This window comes from Lactuca virosa, chromosome 5 (assembly GCF_052849685.1).
Source record: "Lactuca virosa cultivar CGN04683 chromosome 5, Lactuca_virosa_CGN04683_v6, whole genome shotgun sequence".
NCBI lineage: Eukaryota > Viridiplantae > Streptophyta > Magnoliopsida > Asterales > Asteraceae > Lactuca > Lactuca virosa.
In genome coordinates this window covers 392,694,093-392,705,443 of record NC_136430.1, presented here as the reverse complement: position 1 = coordinate 392,705,443, position 11,351 = coordinate 392,694,093, and the positions used below count along the sequence as shown (strand labels likewise).

Sequence of the window (11,351 nt, the reverse complement as noted above, 5' to 3'; positions counted from 1 at the left end):
CTATCTTTTTACTATTCTAATGTCTAATGTAAATGAAAAGTTGTTTACAATGTTTTTATTTGAAGAAAGTTAGTTACTGATAGTTTATATTTTTTATTTTTTATGTAGTTTATTTTACTATTTTTAGCCTTTTTGTTGTTATTGCATTACATATTCTTTCCATTCCTTATCTGGGATCGTATCGGATGCTTTCTCTTTTGCGTAAGGTGTTTTGTAGGTTTTTGGAGTCTCGTTGCGGTTGTGGATTAGCTTGTTGTCGAGTTGATGGGTTGTATGGGCTTTCGAGGAGTTACTGGGCTTTACTAGATCTATATCGGAAGTTTTGGGCTTGGTGTGTTGAAGACTTGGATGTGCCACCACCAACACGAAAGACAACAAAGAACCTCAACACCAAAACAACAAAATTACCAATATAAAAATCAACCAAATTACCAACAACAAAACCAAAATCAAAGACAAACTCAACACCAAAATCAAAGAAAACCTGAACACCAGGAACCTCTCATAGATATGTCACCACCTTGGAATTATGAGAATCCTATCTTACCCCCTCCTAACCAAAATCAACCAAATTACCAACAACCACAACCACAAAACCAAAACCTCCACCAAAACAACCAACCTCAAAACCATGTTCTTCAAGTTCAACAACATCAAGTCCTTCAACCACAACAACAACCCATTTACCAACAACCTCAAATGTACCAATATCTTATGTACTCACAACAACAATCCATGTACAACCAATACCCTAACTATCAACCTTATCCACCACAAATATACAATCACCAACAATATCCATACCCGCCGTAAAAACAACCTCCCAATTACATGCAACAAAATCCCAATCAATTCAACCCTCCTCAAGAGTTGACACTTAGACAAATTATAGAGTCTGATGTTATTCACACACCTTTTGGTATCATTTATCTCGCAAACCGTCGAAGGATCGAATTGAAGTCGAGTTTCAATCATCAACTCACCAAGTTCCATGGTTTAGATAGAGAGACCCTCAAAGGAACTTGAAGTCTTTTCATATGATTTGTATTAGTATGTTACCCGAACATGTGACATTGGATGATTTCAAGTTAACCACATTTTCACTTACCTTGGAAGATAACGCTAGAGAGTGGTTGTTCAACTTACCATCGAGATCTATCCACACATGAGAAGAGTTGCTCAAAGCTTTCAATAGCAAGTTCTATCCCACCCCTCGAATATCAAGTCAAAGGAGTGACATTATAGGGATTCGTCAAGGGGAGAATGAGACGTTTCATGATTTTTGGGAGTGATTCAACAACTTGTGTATGAGCTGTCCTCAATAGAATATACCTGAAAAACTACTTCTTCAAGAATTTTATGAGGGTATGAATGAAAAAGATCATATGATGATTGATGTTTCAAGTGGCGGTGACATATTCAAAATGACACCACAAGAAATAAGATCTCTTTTGGTACCATTTCTCAAAATCAAAGAAACTTTGGACCTTGAAATGACATGAAAATAAGTTATCCATAAGTTGTTGGTGAAGTTAGCAACACCCATCATTTGTAATCAAAACTCTTGGATTTGACTAATGTGTTGAGTCAAATGGTGGTGGGAAGTGGTCAACAATTTATGGTTTATGGTCTTTGTGCAATGACGGGGCATTATATGGATAAGTATCCCATGCTTGGAAGTGAAACGGAAGATGTTAATGCAATGGATGGATATCAAGGTCAACCACGACCCACGAGATTTCAAAACACATACAATTCAAATTGAAGGAATAAGTCAAACAAGGTGGTATCAGGTGGCAGGTTTAAGCATTGCTTGTATTTACTTAATATTTATCACTGTTGATTGCCCTTGAGGGCAATGGCCTTGCGGGGCAGTGTCAGGTGAGGTGGAGTTATCACCATGTGAAGTTAACTACAGTGGCTTAATCCCAGATGAGGGTATGTAGGCAACCATGGTCAAATGGCGTAGCCTGATTGAATTTTTTACATATCAAGGTCTGCAATGTCCTCTTTGGTGTATCGTCCAAAATTTGAGGTCTATCAAATGATGTTCGAGGTGGAGAATTGTAACATCCCAAAAATTAAGGATAAAAATTTCATTTTTATTATAATCAAAAAACTATTGTAAGCTTTGTCCAAACATTGAAAAGCATTTCAAATAAAACAATTATCAGAGTTCATTCCCAGATATCACGTATTACGGAAAACACGGGTGTATGCGCTGCGATCGTCCCGAGCTTTTTCATTTGAAAACTGGAGTACCTGAAACATAAACTGAAAATCGTAAGCACAAAACTTAGTGAGTCCCCCAAATACCACATACCATACATAACAAAAAATATAATGGGCCCCGCCCGGTCATCGAGCTGAGCTCGGAAAGCATATAAACACATAAACATGCAATATACATAGCATACAAATAGTCATCGGGCTCCGCCCGACATCAGACTTTAGTCTGAAAAGCATATAAACAAAGGCACACGCGAGAGTCACAAAGACAGCTAGCATACTATCAACATAACATAAACATGGGCCAACATTGGTGCCTTCGACCCGCTAAACCAGGTAAGGAAAACTCACCTCGAATGCTGAAGCACACTGAAATAAATCCCTAGTTGATGCCCTGACGACACCTCCGAACTGTTAGATCAAAACAACACCCAATTAACAATTGGGTTCCATCCCAAGGCCCACCAACCATACTTGGGTTAAAATGACCATTTTACCCCTGACCCTAACATGAACCAAAACTGAGGCCCAATTCCAATAACCAAGAAGGCCCAAAACCAAAAGATCCACAAAAGCCCACTAATGGCCCAATTTGAATCCCATTTGGGCCTTATCCTAAGCCCATATTTTCCTTAGTTACAATTCAGATTACCTAATGTACCCCCTTGGGACAAACTTTCTCAAAGACATAAATTGAAAGTCAATATCCATAATCCATATCGACCCAACTCGCCGAGTTGTCACATCAACTCGCCGAGTTGTCACATCAACTCGCCGAGTTGACCAACATCAACTCAGAAACGGGGTAAACCAAAACAACTCGCCAAGTTGAACTACAAACTCGCCGAGTTCGCCCAAGACCCAACAGCTTAATGCATTAATCTTCCTTCATCGAATCCAAGAGCTCCAAAGCTCAGATCTCGACCAAAATGACTCAAGAAGGGTAAAGTGTCCCAACTTTACCCTTAGGAACCACCTAAATGGGTCCAAACCCAAACCCTAGACTTGAAAGAGTGAGGGCTTAACCAATAAGCACTTAATCATCAAAGACAATACCCCAAAAAGCAGATTTGACCCCATAAGGCTAGATGGCCGCGTAAAGTTTCCATCTTTACGCTTAAGCATGACTAGAAGGAGCTCAAAATCTCAAAAAGGGCTAAATGAAAGACTTGATGAATGCATGAAACCCTTAAACCCATAAAGTTGGCACCTTTATGCCAAAAGAGCTCATGAAGATCATAGATCTGAAAGAACAAACACCTGGGACTTTTATTTCCCCAACAACCACCCATCCATGGCTAAAAGAATACAATCTAACCCAAGAAGAGATCTAAGCAAACATTAAGCAATGTTAGAACTTTATACCCGAAATTTTCTGGAAATGGAGCAGAGAATCAAGATCTGAAAGCTCCTACTTGAACCACCACTTTGCACCAAGCTTCTCTTCCTTCAATGAGCTTCAAACACACCAAAACACACCCATAATGAGCTCACAACACTCAAGGAGGCTCTAGGGTTTCGAAATTAGGGAGGGGCTATGGAGGTTGGGAATGAGGCCAACACCTGGGACTTAAGGTGTTTAAATAGGGTGCAAAACCCTAAAATTAGGGTTTTTCAATCAACGTCCAACTCGCCGAGTTCCCTTCACCAACTCGTCGAGTTGGTCCATAAAAACGTGCGACCCAAAAGCCTCCAACTCGTCGAGTTCCCACCATCAACTCGCCGAGTTGGTCCCTAGGAAAGGGGATTTATTTCTACAACTAATCTTCTAGATTCCAGGTGTTACAAGAATTGTAAGTAGTCAGCTCAAGTGGTCAGCCCAGTAAGCTTGAATCGGCATGAGTAAGCTTGAGTAAGCCCAATAACTTAAGTTAAATGACCCCCAACCGTTTGGCCCAAGTTAAAAGGCCCATGTATCCTTTCCTTTGTTATGTAATACTCAGTGAAGAGAGATAGGGTTAAGAGAACATAACATATTGTAGAGGGAATAGAGAGGTCAATTTCTCAACCTAATACAAAAGGCTTTCTCTTCTAGTGTGGATGTAGGCAAGAATTGTTGAACCTCGTAAATCTCTTGTTTCTTTCTCATTTACTTTCATTATTTGGTTGTTGTCATTGTTTGATTTTTAGGTCCAAGGGCAAAAAGGGGAATATCAAAAGCACAAGGTTAGTTGTTTTTTCTTTGATTTCTGCATTGTTTCTGCTGAAGCAACAATATTTTATGCATATCAAGGTTCGAAACTTTTATCTTTTTTACAAAAAATCGCATCTCAATCAATAGACTTGGGACAAGAAAATTACTATATTGTTTAGTTACAAGAAAATTACTATATTGTTTAGTTATCCAAATTTAACGGTAACTAGTGAAGGATCGGATATGTATTCGGTACAACTAAACCCAAAGAACTAAGTGGAAATCAATACCAAACCCAAAGAACTAAGTGGAAATCAATCTGATAGAAGGAATAGGAAAAATTGGAAATCCCACAAGGGTACATTGAGTAAATTTCTCACTTGTTGCTCATTGATTGTAACATATAGTTTTTCAAACAAAATGGCAGTTTCGCCCTTTGTTGGTGTCTTCTCTTTTCGATCAGTCACAAGCTCAATTCCCACCATCAATCCTCTCCCTCTCACATCTCCAATCACTAAACAATATCCATAAGAGATTCTTGTAAACCAAAATAAATAAGGGAGTGTTTATGAAATATAAAGATGAATGAACAAATTATTACAAACATGTTTTTGTTGAAGATCTTTCAATCTCCCAAACAAATGGGAGCCCATATCAGCATAATGTTTTTGGCGATTTTCTTTGTCAAGAACTCTGAGCACCGCAAGTCCACCAGTTGAACGCACAGGGTTCTCTCCAAAAGTGTTGAATTGTATTTTTTGAGACATTAGTTGGTAATACATCTCCAACTCCCTGGATGTAATTATCGATACATGAGGGCAATATTGTAAAAATCCAAGACTTTTTCTATTAAGTAGTTACGAATGGATATATGATGTTTGTCTGGAGTAAGTGTTGTATAAACAAAGAAGGTTTCAGTTTTGGACTGAAGGATTACAGTATAAAAAGAAAAAGTTGACTATTTTGCCCTTTTGTCTAGAAGTGATGCTAAACTATAGTTGGAGTCTTTTTGATTTATTTACAATGGCATGATATTTCTATACTATTTGAAGATATGTCTGATGGTTATTTGTAGAAAAACATTAAGATTAATATATAAATAACTATCCCTTTTTTTTTTTTTCATTTTTGATCTTTATTTCATACTACATAAATGCCATCAACAATAACTTTAAATCCCTACAAATTGTTTTTATTAACTATCGTTTAATAGCAAGATATATACTATTTTTTTTAAATGGCTTCGAGTTCTATGAAATTCAGTTTGAACTTCATCAGCAATACAAATACCACCTGGGGCCAATTCTATTGCTCCCCAACTCCCTTCAATCAATATTCTGATTCCATAGTTGTAATTAAATTTGAGATAACATAAAACACAAACTGATGATATATAGTTTTCATCCTAACCTGAGTAGCTTCAGCTATAAAACCAGCAACTCTTTCTGAAGTTCCATGATCAATGTGATGTTGAACATCTTCAGCATATCGAATCCCATCTAATTATACCTAAAGTTTGATTAAATTAGTCAAAATTGTATCAGAAATAAATCAAGAAAATAAATTCTTCAATGAATCTAGTGTTGGAGTAGACATACTTGAGAGTAGATTCAGCACTTTCTACAGTAACTTTATCATCGTAGTATCACCATTAGGAAGGCAAAGGTCATCATACTTTATGTCAAGATCTAGGAAAGGGAAAATGAGCTGCAATATATGAACTACATTAGCAATATGATCCGAATAATCAATATTCATCCTCAAAACTGTTAAAAAAACAACCTTTTCTTTGATTGATAGCCAAAAGATGTCTAATATGTCAAACATAATGTAACTGGGGTAAGCCTTCTGATAACAAAGAAGCACTAAAAGAAATGAAGAATGATTACAGAGAATCGACAAAAAGGGAGATAATACCTTAATTATGTATATATTATCAAAACTTACCTCAAAGGAAAGTTACAAAGATGTCAAAATCCCCACATACAATTTCCGAAAACCTAACCAACCAAAAACCCAATTCTAAAATCAAATAACCGAAAACCCAAATTCAGTAACGACCAACAAAACCGTAAGGGAAGGCAACACAGAAAAACCAAAAAAAAAAAAAAAGAGCAACGTTAAAGACATTAAACCTGGATGAGGAACGCTTGAGATCAACAGAAGAAGAAGTGCAACACCGGAGCAGAGCAAACCGGAAACCTAAATTAAAGGTTCGATTTGGGAAAGTGGGAGTGTTCATACCTGGGTCCTAGAGTAGCAAACGGAATTGGTCATGGGTATCGCCGGATTGAATCAAAAAATTGAACAAAGGTATAACGGAATTGGGCTGTGATAACCCCCAAATTGGAAGAACGAAAATAGACAGATGAACAAAGAAGAAGAAGAAGAAGAAGAAGAAGAAGAAGACAGATGAGAAGCGACAACCGTAGAAGAACACCATCGCTAATCGGCTCCAATCGGAACCTTAACGGAGAAGGAACCAAAAGGGAAAACGGTAGGGATTGTCGAAAGGAGAGGAAGTATTAGTGTCTGTGGTTATGAAAAGGTTAGAGAAGGAAGTAAGAAGGGAGGAGGAGCGGTAGCAGACAAATGGGAAGAAGAGAGAGTAGAGGTTATTGGAGAGGGGGAAGCATCGACATAAGTGTATATGGCGGTGCCTGAGGAGGTAACACGTACTGGAATGGGCGGTGGATTGTTTGAGGAGGTAACACGTGACGCATAGTAATCCATCACGTAAGGTGCCAGCAAGGAAGAAAAGAAAAAAAAAATTAAAAAAAAATATCAACCAATGAACAGCAAAAACTGTTGATAGAGGAACAAACAATTAATATTATTAAGAATTATATTGATTTGTATTAAATATATAAATGAAATCTGAAAAGAATTAAGAACTGTGAAAAAGAAAATTAACGAAGAAATCATTACCTTTTTGTTTTGTTAAGGTGGCAGATAAAAATGTTTACGATTGTAAATGCTCTAATATACTAATTAATTAGTTTCTATTTATATAATAGACAAGAGTCCAACACCCACTTAGAAACCTATCATTCCACCAACACCTTTTAACGAAGGAAGCAGTGAGGAAACACCACCATATCTCAAGGACTCGGCCTATTTTTATTATTTTAAAAACTTTCCATGTTTAATTCAATCTCCTAGATTTTTTATATATGGCAATCAGGTTTTTGTGTATCATGTATTAGTTTTCGAATCTTTTCATCTCTCCCTAGCTTCTGCACCATATACAGCTCCCAGTTTGAATCGCAGAAGGTATTAATATTTGATTCTTGGGGTACTCACTGATTTCAATTCATATATATCTCTGTTGATTAGTTAGTATAGTATATGTATATTCGATGATTCATGTTTCCATGAATTTAAGCTTCTTGTATTTTTGTGCAAATTCATAGAGTTTAAATTTCTTGGATTCCTTAAAATATGATGTTAAATCTGCGCTAATTGACTAGAACTTTTGAATGTTATATTATGAATATATGTTATTGTGGAGCAGCTTGACTTTCAAAATAATGACAGATTGACAGCTCAAATTGAGTTGGAAGCAAGAATATGTCTTCACTTTTTATTTTCATGATTAAAAATATGTATCTGACAGTTCATCTTTCCATTTCAGGTCTACTCATAGATTTGCTCGAGTATCTGTCAACACGTCACCTTCATTCTCTCCATTATCATATATAGTCCATTAAAATAAAACTGGGAATCCCAGTAAGAGAACGAAAAACGTGTTTTGATCATATCTCTTCAAATCCTTGAAATTCACCTTAGGCTATCGATTCGTGTTAAAACTTTTTAAGTTGATTTTAGTAAATGGATAGCAAAGAGGGTGTTTTGATGCAACGTTACGAGTTAGGGAAGATGATTGGACATGGGAATTTTGCAAAAGTCTACCATGGAAGGAACCTTGAAACCGGAATGAGTGTTGCAATTAAGATCATAGATAAATCAAAGGTTATGAAAGCCGGAATGATGACACAAATAAAGAGAGAGATCTCTGCGATGAAATTAGTCAAACACCCGCATATAGTACAGCTCCACGAAGTCATGGCTAGCAAAACCAAGATTTACTTCGTTTTAGAATACGCTAAAGGGGGTGAGCTCTTTGATAAGCTGATTAAAGGGAAGCTGAAAGAAGATGCTGCAAGAAAATACTTTCAACAACTCATCAGTGCCATCGGTTTCTGCCATAGCCGGGGAGTTTACCACCGGGATTTGAAACCTGAGAATTTGTTATTAGATGATGAAGGGAATTTGAAGGTTTCAGATTTTGGTTTGAGTGCTTTGGATGAAACAAGGAGGCAAGATGGTTTGCTTCATACAAGTTGTGGTACCCCTTCGTATGTTGCTCCTGAAGTGATTGACCAGAAAGGGTATGATGGGGAAAAATCGGATATTTGGTCTTGTGGGGTGGTCTTGTTTGTGCTTTTGGCTGGTTTTCTACCATTTCATGATTCTAACCTCATGGAGATGTATAGAAAGATCACAATGGGAAAATTCAAGTTTCCAAATTCGTTCCCTAATGAAGCAAAAAGTTTAGTGTCAAAGATCTTGGATCCAAACCCTGAAACCAGGGTTTCCGTTGCCGAAATAATGGAAACCCCGTGGTTTAAAACTGGTTTGGCTTCTAAACCACAAAAAACCGATAAAATGGTTTCTGACAGTTTAGAAAACCGGTTTAATTCATTTAAGGGCTCTTTTGTAGAGAAACCCAACGATTCCACATATCTAACAGAAGCAACAACAGACAGTTTAGAAAAAGATGGTAACTTAAACGCGTTTGATATCATTTCATTGTCAAGAGGAGTCAACTTGTCGGGATTGTTCTACCGCAATGCTAAAGATGAGAAAGAAGTGAGGTTCATGTCAAGAGAGACGCGTGGGGCTATAGTTTTGAAGTTGGAAGAAATAGTCAAGAGTTGGAAGTTAAAAGTGACGAAAAACAACGGAGTGTTGCTAAAGATGGAAGCATTAGAAGAAGGCATAAATGGTGGTTTAGCCATTGATTGTGAAATACACGAGATTACGGCTAATCTTCACATCATTGAGGTAAATCGATTGGGAGATGATAAGTTCGGGTTTTGGGAGATTGTAAATCAGCATATAAAACCGGCCCTTATTGGTGTTTTATAGCAAAGATAAAATTTATGGAGTTATAGTTGTTGGTTGATGAAATGTAGAATTAACGAAGAGTACTTCATTTGTGTATCCATTTTTTCTGATTTATGGGATACGAATTAACTCAATTCACGCCATTTACTAAAAAGTTGTTCACATTGTAGAATGTAGATATATCATGTGACATGTATGATATGATTATTTGATTGTGTAGTTGAAAATCTAGCCCTTTTGGTATAGAACTTTCATCGGGTTTAAAAACCTCAATGTCACTTTACTATTTTTTTTTATCATTTTAATAATGTCCAATGTAAAGGAATTACCTTTCTAACTTTTATTCATATATTATTATCGATTTATGTATTAATTTAATTTATTAAAATATATAAAAATAAGATTGTTTTTAACAATTTTAATCACTAAAACATATTGTTAGTATCTTGAAAATTGAAATATTAATATATTTGTTTTTTTTAACAACGGGTCACCCGTTTGAATTCCTGAAACATATAAAATTCAAACTTGTGTTATGGTGCTTGATTTCCCACTTATTGTCGAGTTAAGTATATGTATATATAAATCGTTAGATTTTAGATACAAACCAAAAATTTGGAACTTAAAACACTAAAATCACTAATAGTTATATTTTATAAAAAATACTAAAATCACAAACATTGATATTAAGGTATTGTATTAATAAATTAAAAATATATGTATATGATAATGTTAATCAATTTATAGAAATATATTTTTTTAACAATAACAACAATATTAGTATCATTACATAAATTATAAATAATAATTATAGTATCAACATAACAAACTTTAAATACTAATAAATAAACTTTAGATAACAATTATAATATTAAATATCATATTGCTAAACTATCCTTCCAAATTAAAGATTAGAATATATGAAACCAATTTAATTAGGATGAAACCTAATTAAATATTTAGACGGTCGTATATGTAATTTTCTGCTAATAAACTATTGATAAAAAACCAAACTTTTGCATGAAAAAGACAACTCACAATAAAAATAAGACCCAAAACTAAAAGCATCGTTGCCACAAATTAAAAATAATAATAATAATAATAATAATAATAATAATAATAAAAATAATAAAAACTAAACTAAACTAAACTAAAAAAAGTAACAGACCTAGTCTTCAGTGGCTCTTAAAAATGTCAACATTTCATGTTTCAGTGGCTCTTAAGAATGTCAACATTTCATGTCACTAGAAAAAGTTTAAACGTGTTTCACAACTTTGATGGTTGATAATTGTATTTTGAGCTTTAAATAAGTTTTTTAATATTAAATTGGTTTAATCATAACTAAAATAAAATAAGATTTGGATATAAATGTGAATTTTATAGTTTTAAATAGACGTATATGTAGTTTTAAAATTTATAAGAATATAGAAGTAATATAAAAAATTTATAAAAATTTATATGAAATTCTATTTTAGAACTATTAAGTTGACATTGTATTAGGCATATTAGAATATTATTATTAGATTTATTATTAACTTTACTATTATTAGGTAAATAAACCTTTGATATGTTTTGGTATTCAAGCAATTCATATATAAACATTTTTACAATCTAATAAGAAAGACAATGATTTTAATCTTGTTTATCAAATAAGTCTTTCAATATTAAATTGGTTTAATCATAACTAAAATAAAGATTTGGATATAGATGTTAATTTTATAGTTTTAAAAAGTGTATATATAGTTTTAAAATTTATAAGGATATAGAAGTAATATTTAAAGTTTGTAAGGATATATATGAAATTCTATTTTATAATGTTACTATTAGAATCTTACTATTAAGTTGCTTTCACATTGTA

General features: G+C 34.5%; 1 protein-coding gene and 1 long non-coding RNA gene across 3 annotated transcripts; one reads left to right on the top strand and one right to left on the bottom strand.

Annotated features, from left to right (window-relative positions):
* Nucleotides 1-4,661: 4,661 nt before the first annotated feature.
* Nucleotides 4,662-7,039, bottom strand: LOC145116102 (uncharacterized). 2 transcript variants are annotated; one of them, XR_013711874.1, is made up of 7 exons: nucleotides 6,499-7,039; nucleotides 6,311-6,363; nucleotides 6,146-6,228; nucleotides 5,962-6,070; nucleotides 5,774-5,872; nucleotides 4,965-5,155; nucleotides 4,662-4,877 (listed from the first exon to the last, which is right to left on the bottom strand). It is a non-coding gene; the product is annotated as an uncharacterized LOC145116102 (long non-coding RNA). The 2 variants fall into 2 exon arrangements; XR_013711875.1 differs by having other exon boundaries at nucleotides 4,969-5,155.
* Nucleotides 7,040-7,412: 373 nt separating this feature from the next.
* On the top strand, nucleotides 7,413-9,741 carry LOC145117798 (CBL-interacting protein kinase 2-like). The gene is made up of 2 exons (XM_079054124.1): nucleotides 7,413-7,636; nucleotides 7,998-9,741. Exon 2 carries the CDS (start codon nucleotides 8,195-8,197, stop codon nucleotides 9,512-9,514), a length of 1,320 nt encoding a protein of 439 aa, XP_078910250.1. The 5' UTR covers nucleotides 7,413-7,636; nucleotides 7,998-8,194; the 3' UTR covers nucleotides 9,515-9,741.
* The last annotated feature ends 1,610 nt before the right edge of the window (nucleotides 9,742-11,351 follow it).

What these genes read in the sequence shown, in the direction of transcription:
- LOC145117798 (XM_079054124.1), top strand. Translation starts at nt 8,195, where the DNA reads ATGGATAGCAAAGAGGGTGTTTTGATGCAACGTTACGAGTTAGGGAAG.